Source organism: Orycteropus afer, unplaced genomic scaffold, assembly GCF_000298275.1.
Source record: "Orycteropus afer afer isolate SDZICR_OR568_19922 unplaced genomic scaffold, OryAfe1.0 scaffold00089, whole genome shotgun sequence".
Taxonomy (NCBI): domain Eukaryota; kingdom Metazoa; phylum Chordata; class Mammalia; order Tubulidentata; family Orycteropodidae; genus Orycteropus; species Orycteropus afer.
In genome coordinates, this window is record NW_006921676.1 from 7,441,356 (window position 1) to 7,466,531 (window position 25,176).

A 25,176-nucleotide genomic window follows, 5' to 3' on the forward strand; every position below is an offset into this window, starting at 1 on the left:
AACAAAAACAGGGACACAAAAGATGTGTAGAAAGAAAACTATAAAACACTACCTCAAGAAACCATAAGAGATCTACATAAATGGAAGAACGTACCATGCTCATGGACAGGAAGATTGAACATTGTGAAAATGTCAGTTCTACCCAAAGCAATCTATACATTTAATGCAATCCCAGTCCAGATCCCATCAACATTCTTTAAGGATATGGAAATATCAATCACTAACTTTGTATGGAAGGGAAAGAGACCTCAGATAAGCAAAACATTATTGAAGAAGATGAATAAAATAGGAGGTCTCACACTGCCAGATCTCAAAACCCTACTATAAGCCACAGTAGTCAAAATTGCCTGGTTTGGTACAATGACAGCACATAGACCAATGGAATAGAATTGAGAACCCAGAAATAGATCCATCAACCTGTAGTCAGCTGATCTTTGACAAAGGGCAAAAATCTATTAATTGGTGAATAAAATGACTGTTTAATAAATGGTGTTGGCAAAACTGGATATCCATTTGCAGAAAAATAAAATGAGATCTGTACCTCACACCATACACAAAAACTAACTCCAGATGGATCAAAGATTATAAAGTTCCTCAAAAAAAAACCAGGGGCAAATTTAGAGCCCCTAACATACGGCATAAATAGACTATCAAGCAAAACCCAAAATGCACAAACAGCAAAAGAGAAACTAGATGAATGGGACCTTCTCAAAATTAAATTTGTATATGCTTCCAAAGACTTCTTGAAAAGAGTCAAAGGAGAACCTACAGATTGGGAAAAAATATTTGGCAATGACATATCTGACAAGGGACTTATCTCTAGAATTTATAGAAAATTCCAGTACCTCAATAACAAAAAGACAAAGAATCCATTTAAAAAATGGGCAGAAGACATGAATAGACACTTCACCAAGAAGAATATTCAAGCGGCCAACAAACATATGAAGAAGTGCTCTTGATCATTAGCCATTAGAGAGAAGCAAATCAAAACAAAGCAAAATACCATCTTGCCCCAGCACTAGTAGCAAAGTTCAACAAGAGAGTAAATAATAAATGCTGGTGAGGATGCTGGGAGATTGGGACTCTTCATCTATTGCTGGTGGGACTGTAAAATGATACAACCGTTGTTGAAAGCAGTATGGTGATTCCTTAAAAAGTTGGAATTAGAAATACCATGTGACCCAGCCATTCCATTACTAGGTATATATCCTAAAAAATTGAGAGCCAGGACAAGAGTAGATATATGCACACCCACTTTCATCGCAGCACTATTTACAATAGCAAAAAGATGGAAACAACCTAGGTGGACGTCAGCAGAAGAATGGATAACCAAACTCTGGTACATACACACAGTGGAACAGAATGCAACTCTAAAGAGGAATGTAGAATCTGCAAAACAGTGCATAATGTGGATGAACTTGGAGGACATTATGCTGAGTGAAAGAAGTCAATCACAGAAGGACAAATATTGTATTAGTCTGTTATTATAAAAAGTCAAGGAAAGGTTTATATATGGAAGGAAATTTTCTTTGTTGGTTACTAGGGGTGGGAGGGGAGGGGAGGCAGAGACAAGGATTGATTTGGGTGAAGAGAAGGGCAATATACCAAATGGAAGTGATCAACATGGTGGCATTAAGGAAGAGTAAGACATATAGAAGTGCATGGGAGGTACAGACAACAAAGATGAACCCTTTTGCACATACAGTATTGTGTTGTCAGTGAAGGCAAACATGGATATATGGGTGGATAGATTGGTAGACAGGGTGAACATTTAGGTATGTCTATGCAGGTGGGAGTGTGCCCATGACCTTGTATAGGGTTGGCAGACAATGTTTCTACAAGTGTATGTTCTGTAAGAACTCCCAGGTATGTAGTAGAGCTGATAAGGACAAGGTTGTGGTCACTTCTTGGGGACAGCCAGCTACCTAGATGGAGTGAGTAGTTCCACCTGTGGACTCAGGACTTGGGACATGTTGCAGGGGACATCAAGCTTGATTGGCATAACATACTACACAAAACATTGTTCCATATCCTACTTTGGCGAGTAGCAACTGGGTTCGTAAAAGCTTTCAAGAGGCCATCTAGATGCAGTGATGCATCTCTCCTCGTCTGGAGCAATGAAGAATGAAGAAAACCAAAGGTTCATGGAAACAATTAGTTCAAGTGACTGGTACACCATGGGATCCTTAGCCTATAAGACTATGAGACCAGAAGAACTAGATGGTGCCTGGCTACCACTGTCAACCCTTTGAAGGGGGATCTATGTAGGAGATCCTGTATAGAGTGGGAGAACAATGTGGAACAAAACTCATAATCGTTTGGAAAAAAAAAAAAAGAAAAGGAGATCAGTTTTGTTGGTCTGATAGAACTTGATGGAACCACTGAGACTATGGCCTCTAGCTGCCCTTCAGGTCTGGAATTGAACCCACTCCTGTGGCTTCCAGCCAAACAAAAGACAGGCATATGAGCTGAACTTTTATATAAGGTAGATACACTCCTTGGAGAAAATAGTCATGGCAGAATAGAAAGGCTGTGTATGCACAGAGAGATAGCTCAGGGGGCAGGAGTACATGGAGGGAAGAACACAGGGAGTTGTAACTATGGGGAGGAAGTGGAAGAGAGCTGTTGCATTGTGGGAAATTGTAGTCCATGTCATGAGACAAAGTTGCCATATGGAAAGTGAATTTGCTCTAGAAATCCATCCATTTCTTCCACTTTGACCCATACCACACACAAAAAAAGATGAAAACACCATAAAAAAAAGTAGTGACCTAAACTTTAATAAACCTTTTGTTTAAAATTTAATGGTATCGCCTGTGCCAGCATCAGCCCTGTGTCAGATTCTTACCTTATGTTGTATCATTTATTCCTCACAACTTTGTCTTCATTATTTAAATAAGGAAGCAGAAACTCGGAGACATTGAGTGACTTGCTGAAGTAGTGGGAAGGATTTCATACAAAGATCTGATTCCAAAACCTAGGACATTATATTGCAAATGCTGTTTTTGAAGTGTTCTTCAGAGTCTGCTTGTGTAGTGTGCTTTGTGTTCATTTTTATAGCTTATGAGGATTAAAATATATCAGTCTCAGTCCACAAAACAAATACAGTAAAATCAAACCTATAGATGACTGATTAATGGATTAAAATACGAAGTTATTTAAAGATAACTTTTATACTTTGCAGGCTATATTTATTATAGGCTATCATAGAAATAATAGATTTCTACTCAGTATTATTTTATTTATATCTTAGAATTTATACCAGAAAGTTTTTATTACAGGAATATCCCTGGTGTGAAAAGGTGCATCTTGTAGCTTCTGATACTGTCATTTTAATTTGGTACATTTTCATTATTTAAGATTTAAAATTGTAAAGATTTATGAAGATGTTTTTAATAATATGATGGGAAAAAGAATGGTACACACCCCAAAATCCTGGGTTTACACAGAGTTGTGAATACTGAAATTTTGCCCACTAAGAATATTAAAGAAAATTACATTTCAACTCCAGAAAATTACAAAGATATATCTTAAAATAAGGAGTAATTCTCTGTAACATATATACAGCTTTAACTTTATGAAAAGCATACTATATTTTCTTGCAAAGTTCATGCTTTTTATATTAAGGGATAACCTTTGTTAACATTATTAAAATATATATTGTGATTTAAAACTGCTACAGGAAGGGACCTTTGAGAATATTAGAATTTTAATCATGCTAAACTTAATTACAAAGTAATATCCCTTTACACTTAATGCCAGTTGATGTGTAATGAATATATTGTACTTAAATATACTTCTTTCTATACAGAGCTTTTGTGTTGCCTTGCACCAAGAACTCAAAGAGTACTACCGATTACTCTCAGTTTTACATTCCCAGGTAAATATCTTGTTTGAATTTTGATTTATTCCTGGTTTCAAGTGTTAACAAGTTAATTATATAAAGTATTTTAAGTTTCTTCGTACATTGCTTTTGAAAGATAAAAACCTGCTTGCTGGTACTTTTTGTAAGGTATGTATATTTACGAAGTGTGAGTCTTAGATCCAATTAATTACTTATATTTAGAGTTCTTTCTATTATTTAAGTAGGTCACACATAACATGAAAGAGCTATTATTCTCACAAAGGGGACCTTTTGCTTTAGTTTTAAAAGAATCATCACTTCCCCATATTCATTTAATATGAATTAAGACATGATGTGACATGTTTAAGGAGCTTTGGTGGCATAGTGCCTAAGGCATTTGACTGCTGACTAGAAGGTTGGCAGTTCAAACCCACCAGCCACTCCACTGAAGGAAGATGGGGCAGTCTACGTCCTTAAAAATTTACCACTTCGGAAACCCAGTGGAGGTCTCTCTGAATTGAGTCGATAGCAGTGAGTTTTTTTTTTTTTATGGTGACATAGTTAGTTATTTGTACTTATATTGTTTTTTAGCTACAACTGGAAGACGATCAGGGTGTAAATTTGGGACTTGAGAGTAGCTTAACACTTCGGCGCCTCCTGGTTTGGACCTATGATCCGAAAATAAGACTGAAGACTCTTGCAGCCTTGGTTGATCACTGTCAAGGTTATTTTTTATTTCTTGTGCCTTGTAGCTTTGCTTTATTTAGAGTGTTTCTTACGGAATATTACCTACTTCTATTTTTATACCCTTCTTTTTTGTATATTTTTGACAGCCATAAGTATATTGATATAATACAAATGAATTGATATAAACTTACAGGGAAAATAACCAGTTGCCAGTGTAGTCCAATATTTATACTTGGGGAAGCACAAGATTTCCTTGAACTGAAGAATGGAGGAGGGTTCAGCTTTTAAATATTTTTATCTTCTATGATCCTTGATATTACAAATTTTTTTAACGTAGAATCCTATATGATTTGCCTCTTAATAGCATGTTCTTGAGTTTCATTCTTTGCTTTCATTTCTCCTAAGATTATATATCTGTGTTTACCATATATATGTGTGTTGTGTGTGTGTATGTGTTAAAAATTCCCATTTTTGCATGTCTAGTTTATATATAAGGAGCCCTGATGGTGAAGTGGTTAAAATGCTAGGCTGCTAATCAGGAGGTCAGTGGATCAAAACCACCACCTGCTCCATGAGAGAAAGGTGGGGCAGTCTGCTTCTGTGAAGATCTACAGCCTTGGAAACTATGAGGCAGTTTTACTCAGTGGCACTGGGTTTGGTGTTTGGTTTTTAGCTTACATCTCCTCTGAGCTTTAGGACTGTATTTCTAGTTGTCTTCTGAACATTTTTTCTCACTGTATTATGCAGGCTTTGAGCTGGTTCAAACCAGTTCAGTTCAAACCAGTGGCCAAAGTAGTGAAATCAGAACAAACTTGAATTTGTAAATTGTGGGTGTATCAGACTGATAACCAAAACCAAAACCCATTGCCATTGAGTTACTTGTGACTCATAGCAACCAAAATAGGAAAAATTCCAAGATTGCAACCTTGGAACAGGAGACTCAGAAGAGATGTAATAAGCCCATTCAGGGACCTGATACAGAGACTGGATTGTTGACTAGGACTGTGGAGAGCAACACACAGTCAAAGCAGTGTGCTCAGCCACCATCTTTGAGCAGGGCACTGTTGTTTCCAACCCTGTTTGTCAAGAGATTGGGTGCTAGGCAACATGCATGGTGACCTTGCTCCCTGAGAGAGAGATTAAGTTTTTAGTAGGGTGTTGACTTGTAATTTTTCACATTCTACAGATTTGGTTCCTTTACAGTTTTGCTTTGTTGCCCATGACTGAACTGGGAAGAACTAATTTGAAGCTCTCATGTTATGTTGACCCAGAATCTCTGTCTTTTTTATCCCATCTGTAACACTGGGATACTAATTGACCCATAGAATTGTTATGAGGACTAAATGAGATGTGAAAAGCAAGTAGTCTGATACATAGTGAGAGCTGAATAAGTGTTTGCTGCTATCGTTCTACTGGATGATTCACAAGGTCTTGACATTCAGCATATCTAAAACTAAGTTCAGCATCATGCCAACCATGTCATGCCTTTTCTCATCTCCTGAAACTTCCCCTCAAAAAAGAAATAGTCAAGCATAATAAATAAACATTTACCTCTTCTCTAGTTACTGACACTCTTCCATAATTGGATTCCTGCCAGACTCTGTTATTTTCCTCTGAGCTCCCCCATCTCTTTGAATATCAAGTCAGTCCCTGGAGTCCTATTACTTCTAACTCCTTCATGTCTCAACTCTCCGCCTCTCCCTCCAACACTTTTAATCTATATACATTTTATATCTTGCCCTTATGTACTGTTTTAATAACCTTCTAACTAATTTCTCTGACTTCAGTTTTACCTACCTCTGCTTTTTTTTAAAATCCCTTCACCCATATATAACTTATCTCTTAATTATCCATCTATTTTCCCTCCCTTCACCACCTCTATTTTTGTCACATAAGCCAGAGGAATCTTATTAAAATCAGATCATGTCAATCCTTTGCTTAAAATTTAGTATAAAATCATGAATTCTTAGCATAATATAAGAAGCTTTTCATGTGCTTGTATTTTTATACCTGATTTTTGCTACTCCCAATATTTCATACTGAATTATTTCTTCCAGAAGATAGAGGACTAGTATTCATAGAGAGCAGTGTTTTCAAACTATAGGTTGCAACTCATTAGTGGAATGTGAAATCATGTATATGAATTGAGATCAGCATATTATATCAAAAAACAACAAAAAAAGTGAAATAATTAGAAAATACTGAAAAATTACTTGTTTCATAAAGGTTTATTTTGTGTTTGTATACTAGATTCCTATATAAAATAAGAAACTTAATGTGTCTCAATCAAAAATGATGAGATGAAAAACACAAAAGCCAAACTCACTGCCATAGAGTTGATTCTGACTCATGGTGACCCTATAGCAACCCTGTAGGATAATGAGCTGCCCCATAGGGTTTGCAAGGCTGTAAATCTTGACGTAAGTAAACTGCCTAATCTTTCTCCTGTGGAGTGGCTGGTGGGTTTGAACTAATGATATTTTGGTTAGCAGCTGAATGCCTAAACCACTGAGTCATGAGAGCTTTTTAAAAATGGTGAAAAACCATGTTCATTGGAGATCATAGAGTGATTAAGATTTTTTTGCTACTGAATAGCACCTTACTGGTAATGAACAGAGAAGTGACTTACTCAGATTCATGTCAAGCCACTGTTAGAATCGTAATCTCTTCAATCCAAATCTATTGCATATTTACTATTGCTTCTTGGTCCCAAAAATGGAATTAACTATTAAGAAAACAAACTTTATCTTGAATATATTCTCAGATTTGGTTAGTGGTAAGTTATTAGTTTAGATTGTAAGTTTAAATTTGTAGATTTTCATCTATTCTTTTCCCTTTCCCCAGGAAGGAAAGGTGGTGAACTAGCATCAGCTGTCCATGCTTATACAAAAACAGGAGATCCGTATATGAGATCTCTAGTACAGAATATTCTCAGCTTGGTATCTCATCCTGTTCTGACTTTTCTTTACCGTTGGATATATGATGGAGAGCTAGAAGACACATACCATGAAGTAAGTAATAATACTCTCTATATTTTTAGACTTCAGTTAAAAATGATGGGAACTTCAATTTTTCTCTTTTGATTTTTCAGTTATTCATTGCTCTATCTGTTAATAGAATACTATCATAGTTCATTTAAATGGCATGCCTATTTTCCACAGTACTTTGAAAGCCACTTATCTAATTTAATAGCAGAGCCATCTTTGGTTAGTAGAAAATGATATCTCAGTTTTAATCGTAAGAAACTGAGGCTCAGCAAGGTCAAGTCCCATGTCCAAATTTACTGGCAAGTTGATGGGAAAACAAGGTCTAGGTCTGCTGAGTGTTAGTACAGTTTTCTTTATAGTACGGTATTATGTGTTACATTGATTTGCATGATTACTTTAAAAACTTAATTGGATTAACTATGGTGCTAAAATTTTAAAGAAAGCAGTTATTTGTGTATATATGTACTTCTGAAATATAGTCAGTTGTGCTTTATAGTATATGTGTTTCTAAAAATCACTGCTACACAAAATCACATAATATAATCTATAGGGTTTATGGCAAAAAATAAGGTTGGGACATCATACTCAGCAACTTCAGCAGTGAAATGAAAAAATTGGAAAGATAGGGATCTAATAAAAGTAGTAGCACAGTTTTATGCATATTAAAATGTTAAAAAACACATAAATACTATAATATGGTACTTTACCTTGAAGAAGTCTGATGCTTGCTTTTGGAAACGACCTTTGGAAGGATTGTGGCTTGTGAGTTACTATGACGTGGTGGAAGGACAGTAATTTTAAATAGGACAAAAGGGTATAACACCAGATGTGGGTGGACATGGCTGATAACACACATGATGAATTGAGGTTGCTGGTAGATTTTGAGGATTGGAGCTGTGCTTGTGTTTGTTGTATTCCTAAGATGCTTGGTCCAGCAGGGTATAGTTTCACCTAGTTTGTTTCATAGATGAAATCATACCTAAGCAAGCATGAAATCTGTGTTAAGATAATATTGTTTCTTAATATATTAATTGTACTAAAACAAATTAATGTTGTTAAAATTAGTATTGTAGCTGAACTAACATATATGATATAGTTATATTAATTATTTTTTATTTTTTAAAATTTTTATTGTGATTTGGGTGAAAGTCTACAGAGAAAATTTATTTCACATACAGCACTTTATAAACATTTTGTGTCATGGCATTGACTGCAGTTTCACACAATGTAACAGCTCTCTTTCCACTTCCTCCCCATAGTTACCTCTTCCCTGTGTCCTTCCCTCCCATGCACTCCTGCACCTGAGCTGTCTCCCTGTGCATACACAGCCCTTCTGTTCTGCCATGATTGATCTCTACAAGGAGTGTATCTACCTGATGTAAATGTTCACCTCATATGCCTGTCTTTTATTTGGCTGGAAACCACAGGAGTGAGTTTAATTCCAGACCTGAAGGACAGCTAGGGGCCATAGTCTCAGGAGTTTCACCAGGCTTTATCAGATCAGCAAGCCTAGTCTTTTATTTTTTTATAATTTTGAGTTTTGTTCCACATTGTTCTCCCACTCTATAAAGGATCTCCTACAGAGATCTTCCTCCAAGTGATTGACAGTGGTAGCTGGGCACTATCTAGTTCTTCTGGTCTCATGGTCATACAGGCTGAGAATCACATGGTGTACCAGTCCCTTGGATGAATAGTTTCTTTGTGTCTTTGGTTTTCCTCATTCTTCTCTGCTCTGGATGAGGAGAGACCCATCATTGCATCTACATGGCTGCTTGAAAGCTTTTAAGACCCTAGTCGCTACTCACCAAATTAGGATACAAAACAATGTTTTTGTGTAGTATGTTATGCCAATTGAGTTTGATGTCCCCTGGGACCAGGGTCCTGAGCCCACAGGTTCGACTACTCATTCCCTTTGGGTAGCTCGCTGTGGCTAAGAAGTCACCACAACCTTGCCCCTTGTTAGCTCTACTATATACCTGGACATTCTTACAGAACATACAAATACGGTTGTAGAAACATCCTCCGCCAACCCTATACAGGTCATGGGCACATGAACCCCTGCCTAGACTTACCTGACCATGCAACCTGTCCACCCACCTATGCACTTGTAGATCAGTGTTTGCCTTCACTGACAACGCAGTACTGTATGTGCAAATGAGTTCATCTTTGTTGTCTGTATCTCCCATGTACCTCTCTATGTCTTCCTGAGTTCACTTGTTGATAACTCATATTTGGTGCATTGCCCTTCTCTTCACCCAAATCAATGTTGTTGTTGTTATGTGCTGTTGAGTCGGACCTGATTCATAGAGACCCCTCTTGGGTTTCCGAGGCGGTATCACTATGGAAGTAGATTGCCCAGCCTTCCTTCCGAGGAGTGGCTGGTGGTTTTGAACCTCCAGCCTTCTGGTTAGCAGTCAAGTGCCTTAGGCACTACACTACCAGAGCTCCTACCCAAATCAATACTTGTCTATAACTATCTAGCTGTGTTCCCTCCCCTCCTCTTTCACCCCTAGTAACCAGCAAAGAAAGTTTTGTTCCAGGATATAAACATATCCTTGACTTTTCACAGTATGTAATGTGAAATACACTATATTGTGTCTTTTGAAATAGATAAATGGCATCACATTATCTGTATATCATTATGTGTGTGTGTGTGTGTGTGTGTGTATAAATTTACATGATTAACGTATAAACTTTGTTGCTCTTTCCATGACCAATATATATTTAGTTTTACTAATTATTACTACATATTAGTTCACTGTATACATTTTTTATTTAGTTATTCTATTGATGGAAAAGGAGCTCTGGTAGCATAGTGCCTAAGGCACTTGACTGCTAACCAGAAGGCTGGCGGTTCAAAACCCACCAGCCACTCCTCGGAAGGAAGGTTGGGCAATCCTACTTCCGTAGTGATACTGCCTCGGAAACCCAAGGAGGGGTCGCTATGAGTCGGGGCCGACTCGATGGCAAAAAACAACAACAACAACATTGATGGAAAATTAGTACTTTCTAGTTTTTAGCTTTATTAAATGAACATCATTTTATGTGCTTCTTTGTATATATCCCTGTATATATTTATCTAATCCTGTAAGGTAGGTACTGGGCACTATAACTGTCGAATAGGGAATGCGTACTATAAATTCTAATACTGCCACTTTGAACTGGCTGTTCCAGTTTAGTGTTACCAAGGCTTCATACTTCCTAACTTTCATAAAATGCTTTTGATCTAATAATGTATGAATACCATATCTCACTGTGGTATTTATTTGCCCTGGTTACTAGTGAGACTGAATAGCTTTTCATGTTTATTGGTTATTTTTATTTATTCTATTAATTGGGTGCTCATATTCTTTTCTCTTTCTTTGTATATATGTGGATTTGTATGTCTTGTGAAAATTGGAACATAGCTTAGCTTTATATATTTGGATACCTTGTGCTGTAATTATAATTTTTTTCTTTTAATTATTCTGTTGATAGTTTATTTTGTCATATTTTTAGACTTATAGAAGAGTGATAAGAATAGTATAAAGAATTACAGTATAGTAACGAGTGAGAGTTCCCAAAAATGTTAGTTTTACCTCATTTTATTGTGTGCTAAGTGCTAGTAAATTCCCATATGTACTTGAGTCTTTTTTTTTTCTGTATGATTTTTGTTTTTCATGTCTCAATGTTATTTAAATTACAACTTTATGTATGTGCTGATACCTGGTAGAATGAGTCCTTACCCTTTGATCTTTTCAGTTATCCTTGCTAATTTTTCACATTTATACTTAAGAATTTAGAATTAATTGTCAGTTATGCTAAAATTTCTTTTGGAATGTTTATAGGATTGCATATTTAATTTATAGAGTAAGAAGAAGTGATTTATGCTTTCTGTGGTTTTTTTTTTAATCACTTCTTCTTAATTTATAAGTTTTATGCTTCCTAGAAAGATGAGGCAGTCTACTTCTGTAAAGATTTGTAGCCTTGGAAGCCCAGTAGGTGTAGCTATGAGTCAGAATCAACTTGATGATAGTGAGTTTGTTTTTTTGAATTTATGTTCCTTGTGTATAAATGTACTTCTGAAATACATGCTCTGGTGGCATTCGGCTGCTAACCGAAAGATCAGTGGTTTGAACCCCTAAGCCATTCTGAGGGAGAAAGATGAGGCATTCTGCTTCTGTAAAGATTTACAACCTTGGAAACCCTGTGGTGGGGATATTCCAGTCTGTGTTAAAGGGTCATTACGAATCAGAATTGACTCAATAGCTTTTAGGTTCTTTTTTTTTTTTTTTTATGTTCCTTTTGCTAAATTAATTTTTTTTTTTTTTAAATATATGAATTGAAATCTTGGAAAGGTGTGCTATGTTTTCATCTTATTAATGCGTACCTTAAGTTTTTCAAAGTTTTCTTAAACTTGTATTTTTTTTTCTAAATGTCAAATCAAAAGTAAACCAGTTTCTGTCTTTAAACCACTTCTCCTCAATTACGAGGAGTAATCTTACACCTCTTCTGGATTCTGCCCTGTCAGGCAGTTAATCTCTCTATCTTTTATTTACATGTAGATTATTTTATCATTTTTAATTTTTATATACAATATTTAAAAGTTGCTTACTATTTTAAGAATTTTAAAAGTTTACTTTGCCTTATATCTTATATCTCTGTGCTTTAATATTTGGTTTTTATTATTACTTAACACCAAACTCATTAATAATGCTTTTTATTGAGATATGTGTATGGAAAAGTATATAAATTATAGATTATCACTTGATGATTTATTACAGAATGAGCTGACATTCAAGTCAGTAAATAAAATTACCAGCACACTTAACATGCATCCTTCCAGTCATTGCTTTCTTTCTTGTCCCACATCAATGTAAACACTATCCTCACTTCTGATACCATTGTTTTGTCTGTTTTAAATTTTACATACATGAAACCATAGAGTTTGTATGTGTTAAAATATTTTTACATGTCATCTGTAGGGAAGGATACTTTGTATTCATTATAGCTAAGTTGAAATTTATATTTTTGTGAACTGTTTCTGGAAGGTGTCATAAAAAGTTGTGTTTTAACCAGAACTTGTCAGAATTTTTCAAGTTTAAATGGAGAATGAAATGCTTGTACTGTTACTTTTATCTATTATTACTTTTGTGGTAAGGAAACTTACAGATAACATTTTTCTTTAGATAGAGTTAAACTTGTCATTTTAAATGCACTTGAAGTCTATTATTCTCTAATTACAGGATGAGGTTTATTTTGGAAGCTATGTAAAAACCTGTGCAATTGATTGTTTGGAATGCTTATTAAATCTCCTGTTATCACAATAAGCCAAATCATCTGGGTTTTAAAAATTTGTCATTTAGAGCTTTAAAAGAGTCTAAGTGATCTTGTGGTTAAGAAAATGAAAAATAATTGTTCCTTCTCTGGATGTGGGTATGTTCTTTTTATATTACTCTAATTTCTGTGTTGTCAGCCAGGTTAGCTATGTAGATTTATGAGAAACAGCTTGACCTTGTGTGAGACATAGAATCGCCTTATAAAAAACAATTTGGCCCATGACCAATACCAGAGTCTAAAGAGTAGAAACTGACCAGACCAAGAGGGAACACTTGGGGTCCCAGTGCTGACTCAGCTTTAAGAGGCATGATGTAATCTATCCTGACCATGTGATGAGGCCAATAAGAAACTAAAACTCTGAGGCTCAGAGGAGCTTCCTGGTTTGTGAGTATATATGGGAGAGGGTTGTTGTTGTTGTTGTTGTTATGTGCTGTCGAGTCGGCCCCGATAGCGACCCCTCCTTGGGTTTCCGAGGCAGTATCACTACGGAAGTAGGATTGCCCAACCTTCCTTCCGAGGAGTGGCTGGTGGGTTTGAACCGCCAGCCTTCTGGTTAGCAGTCAAGTGCTTTAGCCACTATGCTACCAGAGCTCCTATGGGAGAGGGTAGTTAGTCCTTTTTTTGAACATAGAAGCTCTATGCTGGGACCCCTCCCAGAACTCACTCAATGCTTCTCTTTGTTAGTATCCTCTTTGGTTGTAATAAATCTGTAGCTGTAAGTGTAGTATATTTTCTGTGAATTTTGTGAGTCATTACAGTGAATTAATGAACCCACAGGGTCAGTGAGAAGGCAGCAGGGGCTGGAGTCTGCCCGTTTGGAAGTCTGAAGAAAGGTGTCCTTCTATCTTAGGAGTTCTGACTCAGTTCTGGGTGTAGGGTCAGACAATGTGTGGGGCCTGGATGTAGGGTGGCTGGCAACGAGTGAGGATGGAGAATAGGGAAGGACTTGACTCATTCCTACACTCTGGGAATTGGATTAGTACTGATCCTTAACGTGTAGTTAGCAATTTACCCACTCTACCGCTTGTTTAGGAGCTCTGGTAGCATAGTACATAAGGCACTTGACTGCTAACCAGAAGGCTGGCGGTTCAAACCCACCAGCCACTCCTAGGAAGGAAGGTTGGGCAATCCTACTTCTGTAGTGATACTGCCTCGGAAACCCAAGGAGGGGTTGCTATGAGTCGGGGCCGACTTGACGGCAAATAACAACAACAACAACAACAACCGCTTGTTTAGTGTCCCTTGCAAACCAGAAATAAAGAGCTCTGGATATTAATACGATGAAATCTGTGATTGCCGCATGCAACTCGAGACTGCCTTATTTTTCCGGATCTCGCAGATTTTCTATCTTTGACACTTTTTTGTCGTTCATCTCGATGGAAAATATTTGAGTTTTCCTTCTCTGACACATTCCTATCTTACACAGTTCCCAGCTTTTGTAGGTTTTACTGTGTTATTTTCTGTTTCAGGACTTCCTTTTCCACCCATTAAAATTGTACCTTACAAAAACAAAAGATAATTTTTAAGGCAATTTTTATCAAATAAGATTATAAATAATGAAAAATTTTGCCCTTTTCTTTACTGAAAAAAAACCAGTATTTCACTTCCTTCTCCATTCAAGAATTAATACATCAGTTATAATATGAATTTGAGTGAGTATAATGGTTGCTGGTCAACTGATTTGATGAACCTGGTTTTCCATAGAATTTAGGGGTAGGAATTGGTGTTGGGACCTTCGTATTACTGAAAGACAGTTGTATAGATATGTTTATATTTTTTACTAATTAAAGCAAAAACCAAAGCCAAATCATCCTTGAATTTGGTACTTAATTACTAAATTTAGTACGTAAGTTTTTAATATTTTTGTCTTTGTTCTTGGGAATAATTTAGTTTGCATTTTCTAACAATCATGTTTTAAAGTAGTTTTTAATTGTACCAACTATTCTTTATTGATCCTTAGCTTTATGTGTTACTCAGGTTTTTTAATATTTTAATTTTTTTCATAGTAATATAGGACTGGAGATGTGATAGTAATTATAAAGACAATTGATCAAAAATATCAATTTACTTTCCTTTAATCTTTTTTTTTTTTTTAATTTGTTTTAACATTTATATCCTGAGGTGAGACAAAAGGATACCTCTTAAAACTAGAGCAGTTTAAATTTGGAATGCCTTTTTAATGAACTGTTTGTACTTGAAATATGTAAAAGTACTAGGCCAACTTTTAAAAAATTTATTTAAAAATAAAACAATAAATAAATAACCCCAGACTATTGAATACAATATTAGCTCAAATCATCTCTTAACGAACTTACCATTTTGCATCATTGTTAAAGTTATTTTCATTTTTTCTCTTTAATGTAATCTCAGACTTCTGGAAAAGTTGCCAAAAGTACAGTGTATTCTCAGATATCTGTCACTAAAATGCTAAGAATTTAGTACATTGATTTTATCTTTCTTTCCCTTTTTTTTTTGAATTCTGTATTTACTTATTCTCAGAGTATGAATTTAGATAGAGTTTTAGGAAGTTTAAGGTCTGTGATTTTTTATTTGGTAGTTATTTATGCTCATTCAGCCCTTTTGCCTCAACTAATCTTGTTTCTTTTACCAGTTTTGTCAGTGAGATTTCTCAAAAATCCATTGTACTTGATTGAGTTAAAATTAATGTTAGCACAGTGCCTAAGACGTTTGACTGCTAACCAGAAGGTTGGTGGTTCAAACCTGCCAGCTACTCCATGGAACGAAGATGGGGTAACCTACTTCCATAAAGATTTATAGCCTTGGAAACCCAGTTGAGGTTTTTGTGAGTTGGAATCAACTCAGTGGCATTGGGTTTGGTTTTTATTTTCTAGATGTAAAATAACTATTTCTTTTGCAATTTATCTCCCATATTTACTATTAATAGATATACCATTTGACTTTGTATTTTGTTATAATGCATCTGACTGCTTTATCTCTATACTGTAGAGTTTAAGAATTTGGAGTCTGAAGTTGAATGACTTAGCTTTAGTTTCTAAACTAAAACTGGGTTAGTTTCTAAGGTGTGTCCCAGGTAGATCCAACTTAGCCTCTTAACCTTTAAAGAAGTCAGTATTAATGTACTTCTTGTTTGTAAATCCTTTTTTTTTTCTAAGTTGATTTAAAAGAAGTCTGCATTGAATAATAATGATAAATCTGTGATAGGTACAGAGTATCCTCTTTTGACAGTTTTTAACTACATAAAATGAGAGACACACAGCAAAATATGAGCAAAGTTTTTGCATACTACTGAAAGTAATTTGGTAAAAATCCCAACTAGAGTGTTAGAAGTTAAGATGTTAATTGTAATCTCTAGGGTAACCACTGGAGTCCCTGGGTGGTGCATATCGTTATGGGCTAGAGTACTAGTTGAAAGGCTGGTGGTTGGAACTCAACCAGAGGTAAAGACAGACTTGGAGATCTGCTTTTCAAAGGTCACAGCTTTGAAAACCTTATGAGGCAATGGGATTGTCATGAGTCAGCATCAGCTCCAAGGCAACTAACAAGAACAACAAGGGCAACCACTAAAATGAGTGTTTACCCTATTAATTTTACCCCAAAGAAAAACATCCAGATGGCTTCTGAGCTTTACTGTGTGTGGTGTGGCATCACTATACAATGATGCTGGGCCTAACAGTTGGGATTTTACTTTTTTAACTGTACAAAAGATATGTTCCCTACTCATACGGATGTTTAGCCCAGTAGTCAGGGAATGGTATTCAACTTTTATTTATTTTCTATTCAGTGCTGAAATGCAAAGACAAGCAAAAGGAAAGTGCTATATATGAATAGGATAAACACTCATTCTTTGGTACAAATCAGTGAAACCCAGAGGCACCTAAGCAGAGAAGCACCAAGTGGTGCAACTGGTTAATGTGCTCAGCTGCTATCCAAGAGGTCAGAGGTTCACAGCTACCCAGAAGCACCTTGGAATAAAAGGCTTAGTGATCTACTTCAAAAGATCAGCCATTGAAAACCCTGTGGAGCACAGTTCTCCTCTGACACATGGGGTCACCATGATTTCTGGTAGCATAGTGGCTAAAGCACTTGACTGCTAACCAGAAGGCTGGCGGTTCAAACCCACCAGCCACTCCTCGGAAGGAAGGTTGGGCAATCCTACTTCCGTAGTGATACTGCCTCAGAAACCCAAGGAGGGGTCGCTATGAGTCGGGGCCGACTTGATGGCACATAACAACAACAACAACAACAACATACAGTAACTGGTTGGTTTGTTCGGTTGTATAGAAAGTACATTTAAGGAAGTCTTAAGACAGGGTCCTACTAAAAGACCACGCAGATCTCTCTTTGAACAGAGATTTAGAGAAACTCAGTGAAACAGATACAAATAATGATCCTGGAATTACGAACATCTAATGAAAAGACAAAGTATTAGATTGAGTGAAGACAGGAAAGGGATCGAGTTCAGTGATGGGGGTGGGAGGGGGCAGGCAGGGAGGTGTGGCAGGGAAGCTGACCATGCCAAAGAGAAGCCATTACAAACACAAAGGAGGTGGAAGCGGGGGGGAAAAACCCCAAAAACTTCATGGAACCCACAGTCATTCAAGACACAGGTAGACAGATCAGAAGAATTTCAAGATGAGCTAAAGCAATGCATATGGAGAAGATTGTATAGGGAAGTGGGTCGGACCTCCCATAGCTTAAGCTGCTGTGGTGTTCAGGCGGTAGTAAGGGAAAGGGAAGAAAAACTCCCTGAATAAGCCAAATTCCAAATCGGACCCATGGCAGTGGGCTTGTGTCCAACACTTAGCAACCCTTTTTAGGAACTGGCTCTGTGGTTTCGGGGCTTGTGAATCTTGGCAAAGGATCGTTGCCCTTTCTCCTATGGGTCAGATTGTGAGCTTGAACTGCAGGACTTTGATTGACAGCTTAACCCTACTCTTAGCAAACTATTCCAAATAGACACAGGGATTATAGCTGTCCTTCTCCCACTCCGGCATCACTAGCTGGTCTATGTCACACTAAGCACAAGAAACAACTTTAGCTTTCTCTCCTGGAGGCCATGTCTTGCACCACTCTACTTTTTCTTATGTGGGTACACATTCTGGAGAATGAACATATTCAGCTACAACTGTCTGCTTCTAGAGCTGCTAGCTGAATATAACTAGAAAAATCCCTCCTCAATTACTGTATCCTCCCTTCATTTTTCTACTTTCGTTTTCCCCAGTTTTTCTTCCTTTCTTGTCTGATCATTCATGCTTCTACCTCTTTCTCTTCTTTAGTTTTACTAAACCTTCATCCCCTTCACCCTCCCACTTTTCTTATATTTTTTTTTACCTTTTCCCCTATTTCGTATCTTCTGTTTTTATTCTATGTTTTCATCTCTCCTTCTCCTCCTTGATTTCCTTTTCTCTCTCTCTCTCTTTTTTCCCCCCTGCTTCATCCAAGGGGAGGAACACATTAACTCTCTCCTAATAAGCCATTTCTACTACATCGACCACCTCACCCAACAGATGAAAAATAAACCAAACTCACTGCCATCGAGTCAGATCTGACTCATAGTGACCCCTCCTTGGGTTTCCAAGGTGGTATCACTATGGAAATAGATTGCCCAACCTTCCTTCCGAGAAGTGTTTGGTGAATTTGAACTAGCAGCCTTCTGGATAGCAGTTATAAATGCCTTAGGCACTGTGCTACCAGAGCTTCTCCCAACAGATGAATAACGCCAATAGCTCCTGTACCACAGAATCAATGACCAATGGTAGACAACACCTGCTCATCCCAGCTACAACTCCTTTTCACAACAAACAGAGACCTGCACCTACACATTCCCACCAGTTATTCCATGAATACAGAGAAAGCTGGAGAGTGACTCAGTACAGTCAAGCTAACAACCAAAGAAGTACACCTGCTCCACACTTCCAGATATATTAAAGTAATGGATAAAGCCAGGATGAAACAAGTCATCATATAACCAAGAAATAAAGGCAAAAACTTCAAAATGTCTTGGAGACAATGGGCAACTTCAACTGAAACAAAAATACAGGACAAGATAGTAGAAACAAGTGTCTAAACTGAAGAATTAGGAAATCTCCCTGAGAAGAACAAGTAATAGAACTATCTGATAAGGAATTCAAAAGATATGTATATATAGGACCTTCCAAGAGGTCACGGAAACTGTAAACAGAAGCATGGAGTAGACAAACAAGACCTTTGAAGAATTCAGGAAAATAATTCAAGGGCAATATGACAAAATAAATACACAATTAGAAATCATACAAAAATATCAATTAGAAATCCAGAAGATGAACACTAAGATTACAGATAATTAACACTAAGGACAAAAGAGAAGACTAGAACTGGCTGAAGGATGCATTTCCCAGCTAGAAGACAAATTCCTTTACACCAGTATGTATGAGGAAAAATCAGAACAAAGGACTAAGAGAAATGGAGAAAAGCTAAGAGTTGTATGGATGACATGAAAAGAAATAAAATATGCCTTATTTGAATTCCAGAATAAGAGGGGGGCAAAAAAAAAAAAAAATCTATTGAGAAAATTGTCAAAGACATGCTGACAGAAAGCTTCTCCTACATCCTAAAAGATAAAGAGATATTCATCCAAGAAGCTAAGAAAACACCATACATGATAGACACCTGGTTTGAGTCACCAAGACATATTGTAATCAAAGTTTCTAAAACCTAAGACAAGGAAAGAATCTTGAGAGCAGCTTGAGAAAAACGAAATGTTACCTGCCATGGAGAACCAATAAGAGTAAGTAAGCTCTGGTTTCTCAGCAGAAACCATGCAGACAAGGAGACAATGGGATGGCATATATAAATCATTGAAGGAAAAGAATTGCCAACCAAAAATTATATATTGAGCTAAACTATCCCTCAAACAAACAAAACAACAACAACCAAATTCACTGCTGTGAAGTCGATTCGACTCGTAGCGACCCCTCTTTGGGTTTCTGAGACAGTATCTCTACGGAAGTGGATCTTCCTTCTGAGGAGAGGCTGGTGGGCTTGAACTGCTAGCCATCTGGTTAGCAGTCAAATGCATTAGATACTATGCCACTAAAGCTCTCTTACGTACGAGGGTAAAGTTAAGACATTGTTCTTAGGTGCCGTCGAGTTGCTTCCGACTCATAGTGACCCTATGCACAGCAGAACGAAACACTGCCTGATCCCACACCAGCTCCACGATCCTTGCTATACTTGAGTCCATTGTCGCAGCCACCATGTCAATCCATCTCGTTGAAGGCCTTCCCCTCCTTTGATGACCCTCCAGCTTACCAAGCCTGACATCCTTCTCCAGGGAATGGTCCCCTCTGACAACATGACCAAAGTAGGTAAGACGATGCCTGGCCATCCTCGCTTCCAAGGAGCATCTTGGCCGCACTTCCGCCAGGACAGATCTGTTAGTTCTTTTGGCAGTCCATGGTACCTTCAACATTCTTCGCCAGCACCACAACTCAAAACCATCAACTCTTCTTCTGTCTTCCTTATTCATTGTCCAGCTCTCACATGCATATGAGGCAATTGGAAATATCATGGCTTGCGTCAGGCGCACCTTAGTCCTTAAGGAGACGACATCCTTGCTCCTCAGCACTTGAAAGAGTTCCTTCACAGCCAACTTTCCCAGTGCTACATGTTGTCTAATGTCCTGACTGCTGCTTCCATTGACCTCAATTGTAGAACCAAGCAACATGAATTCTTTAACAACCTCAATCTTTTCTCCATTTATCATGATGCTGCTTATTGGTCCAGTTGTGAGAATTTTTGTCTTCTTTATATTGAGATGTAATCCATACTGCAGACTGTGTTCTTCAATCTTCATCAGTAAGTGCCTCAAGTCATCCTCACTTTCAGCAAGCAAAGTTGTATCATCAGCGTATCTCAGGTTGTTAATGATTCTTCCTCCAATCCTGATACCACGTTTTTCTTCATATAGTCCAGCTTCTCAGATTATTTGCTCAGCATATAGATTGAATGAATAAGTATGGAGAAAGGATACAACCCTGACACACTCCCTTCCTGATTTTAAATCATGCACTGTCCCCTTGTTCTGTTCGAACGACAGCCTCCTGGTCAAGGTACAGGTTCCTCATGAGTACAAGCAAGTATTTGGGAATTCCCATTCTTCTCAACGTTATCCATAATTTGTCATGATCCACATAATCAAATGCCTTTCCATAGTCAATAAAGCACAAGTAAACATCTTTCTGGTATTCTTTGCCTTGAGCCAAGATCCATCTGACAGCAGCTATGATATCTCTTGTTCCACATCCTCTTCTGAATCCAGCTTGCACCTCTGAAAGTTCTCTGTCAATATACTGCGGCAACCGTTTTTGAATTGTTTTCAGTAAGATCTTAGTTGCATGCAATATAAATAATATTTTCTGATAATTTCCACATTCTGTGGGAACACCTTTCTTTAGAATGGGTACAAATATGGATCTCTTTCAGTCAGTTGGCCAGGTAGCTCTCTTCCAAATCTCTTGGCATAACTGAGTGAATGCCTCCAGTACAGCATTCATTTGTTGAAATATCTCAGTGGGTATTCTGTCAATTCTCGGAGCCTTGTTCTTTGCCAGTTCCTTCATTGAAGCTGCAATGAAGACATTCCCAGACAAACAAAAATTAAGGGAATTTATGAAAACCAGGTAACCCTATAAGAAATGATAATGGAAGTCCTTCCAGCAGAAAACCCACAAGAGAAAACAACAAATTAAAATCAAGACATTTGACACCACCACGAGAAACCAACCCAGAAAAAAAATCTCAAAATAAGCTCACAAAAAAAATGTAAATAGAGAAGTAGAGGAGTCAGTCTGTAAATAGCAGCAACAACAAAGCAAATAGAGTGAATAAATGTTATGATTACAAAACATCCAAATGGAGAGGATGTCAGGACAATGACTATATAGAACAGACTGTTCCAGATTTAAGGAGATAAGAATTTACTACAGGGTAACAACAAAGAAAATTAACAGTCCTTCTAACCAAGCTAAGAAATAAGAAAATCATAGGGGCTTAGTAAACAGAAGACAACAATAATGAAAAGAGAAGAAATGCTTGAAAACAAAATGAACTCAGCATAGAAAAATATTTGGAACAAAGAAACCACCAACAGCACAACAGAAAACAATAAAATGATAGCAATAAATTCATACCTATCACTGATTACCCTCAGTGTGAATGGACTAAATACACCAGTCAAGGGAAAGAGAGTGGCAGATTGGGTAAGAAAAGAAGACCCATCAATACGCAGCCTACAAGAGACCCACCAAAGACACAAAGATAAAAATAAATAAAAAATCAAGGGATGGAAAAAAATATGTTAAACTAATGGCAACCAAAAAAGAATAGTATTGGCAATATTAATTTCTGATAAAATAGACTTAGAGGTGAAAACCAGCATGAGAAACAAAGAAGGGCATTATATGACGTTGAAAGGGTCAATTGACCAAGAGGACATTACTATAATAAATATCTGTGCACCTATTGAAAGAGCTCAAAAATGCGTAAAGCCGGCATTAACTGAATTGAAAGGAAAAATAGACCATTCTACAATAGTAGTGGGAGACTTTAACACACCACAAAAACAAAGTAGGAGATCTTGCTAGAAAAAATCTCAACAGAGGTACAGATCTCAACAACATAATCAACTCATTTGACCTCATAGAGATACACAAAACACTCCACCCAACAAAAGCACAATACACATTCTTCTCCAGTGTACATGGATCATTCTCCAGAATAATCTACATGTTAGGCAAGAAAACAAGCCTCAGTAAATTTTAAAACATTGCAACACTACAAAGCATCTTCTCGGATCACAACGGTATAAAATTATTGGTAATAAGAAGACCAGTGTGTGTGTGTGTGGGGGGGGGGATCAGATACATGGAAACTCAATAATACACTGCTCAAAAACTACTGGGTAACAGAAGAAATAAAAAAAAATTCCTAGAAACAAGTGAGAATGACAATACAACTTACCAAAACCTTTGGGACACAGTGAAAACAGTACTCAGAGGTCAGTTTATAGCAATAAATGCACACATCAAAAAAGAAGAAAGAAACAAAATCAGCACCCTAACTCAAAACTCTAACAAGTAGAAAAAGAGCAACAAAAGAAACTTATAGTATTCAGAAGAAAGTAAATAATAAAAATCATAGCAGAAATAAATGAAGCAGAAAACAAAAATAACAGTAGAAAAAAAATCAACAAGACAAGAAGCTGGTTCTTCAAAAAGATTAACAAAATTGACAAACCGCTGCCAAATTTCACAAAGGAAAAGAAAGAGAAGGTGCAAGTAACATAAATAATAAATGAAATGGGTGACATCACAACAGAACCAACTGAAATAGATAATAACAGAATATTATGAAGAATTATACTCCAACAAATTCAAAACCTGGAAGAGATGGATACATTTCTAGAAACACAAGAGTTACCTAAACTAACACAGTCTGGGATAGAATACTTGAACAGACCCACAAAAGAAGAAATTGAGCCATTAGCAAAAAAAGAAAGCTCCCCACAAACAAAAGTCATGTCCCAGTTGGTTTCACTAGAGAATTCTATCAAATATTCAGAGAAGAGCTGGCATGTATACTACTCAAGCTATTTTAGAACACAGAAAATGATGGAGTACTCCAAAATTCATTTTATGTAGCAAGCATAACCCTGAAACCAAAACCAGGGAAAGACACCACATAAGAAAACTATAGGCCAATATCCTCACAAATATTGAACACAAAAATATTGAACAAAAAGTCCTGGTGAACAGAATCCAACATCATATAAAAAAAAAATACTCCATGACCAAGTGAGATTCATACCAAGTATGCAAGGATGATTCAACACCAGATAAACAGTGTAATTCATCGCATAAATTAAACAAAGGAAATGAACCACATAATCATATCAATTGATGCAGAAATGGCATCCAACACTCACTCCTGTTCAAAATTGTCAGCAAAATAGGAATAGAAGGGAAATTCTTCAACATAAAAGGATGTACAGGCAAAGCAGCCAACATTATTGTCAGTGGAGAAAGACTGAAAGCATTCCCCTTGTGAATGGAAACCAGACAAGGATCCCCTTTACCACCACTTTTATCTAACATTGTATTGAAAGTCCTAGCCAGTGCACTAAGGCAAGAAAGAGAAATAAAAGGCATCTAAATTGGCAAAGAAAATGTAAAGCTGTCTCTGTTTGTAGATGGCAAGATCCTATGCATAGCAAACCCAAGAGACTCAGCAAGAAAATTACTGAAACTAATAGAAAGTTCAGCAGAATGTCAGGATACAAGATAAGTATACAAAAATATGTTGATTCCTGTTCATCAGTAATGTGATATCTGAAAAGTAAATAAGGAAAACAATACCATTTTTAATAGCTAACAGAAAGATAAAATACTTACGCATCTGTGATAGTTGGAGCTGTGTGTCAACTTGGCTGGACCCCAGTTCTGTGTGGTTGTTCCCATGATGGGATCGGATGACTGTGTTCTCAGTGGCCAATTTGCCCAAGGGGTGTTTCCCTAGGGGTGTGGGCTGCTTCCAGGATATCCAGCGACATCCTGGGAAGAGAGACATTCTTTGAGGGATTGGAACCCTCGTGTGCGGGCTACAAACTTCCGTGAGTGAGCACCTCACCGCTCGGCCTGGAGATCTTGGATTCGTCTTTCGTTAGAGTTAACAACCAGTGTATTGCCTGCCAGCCTTGAATTTCTCGACCCCCTGCGCTTGCAGAAGCTAAGGCTGCCGCCAGCCCATTTCCTCCGGGGACTTTGGACTTGCTGGCTTCTATATGTTTGTGAGCCATTTTCCTAAGATAAATTTCTCTCTCTCTCTCTCTCTCTCTCTCTCTCTCTCTCTATATATATATATATGCTTTGCTGGTTTTTGTGTTTCACTAGAGAACCCAGTCTAACACAGCATCCATCTTACCAGGGACACAAAAGACATATAAAGAAAAGTACAAAACTAGTATAAGAAAGTACAAGAGACCTATATAAATGGAAGAACGTGCCATGCTCATAGATAGGAAGACTCAATATTGTGAAAATGTCAGTACAACCCAAAGCAATCTATACATTCAATGCAATCCTGATCCATCAACATTCTTTAAGGACAGGGAAAAACCAATCGCTAACTTCATATGCAAAGGAAAGAGATCTCAGATAAGCAAAGCACTGCTGAAGAAGAAAAAGTAGGAGATGTCACACTCCCAGTTCTCAAAACCTACTATATAGCCACAGTAGTCAAAATAGCATGCTATTGGTACAACAATAGACAAAAAGACCAGTGGAACAGAATTGAGAATCCAGAAGCAGACCCAGCCATCTA

The 25,176-nt window shown here is 37.2% G+C and overlaps 1 protein-coding gene across 1 annotated transcript in view; it reads left to right on the forward strand.

Moving 5' to 3' along the window:
• TUBGCP3 (tubulin gamma complex associated protein 3) overlaps positions 1 to 25,176 on the forward strand; it is a 220,043-nt gene that overhangs the window by 78,335 nt on the left and 116,532 nt on the right. The window contains exons 9-11 of the mRNA XM_007942386.2: positions 3,812 to 3,880; positions 4,436 to 4,568; positions 7,376 to 7,542. Coding sequence (XP_007940577.1) covers positions 3,812 to 3,880; positions 4,436 to 4,568; positions 7,376 to 7,542 — 369 coding nt within the window. The remainder of the gene's footprint in view (positions 1 to 3,811; positions 3,881 to 4,435; positions 4,569 to 7,375; positions 7,543 to 25,176) is intronic.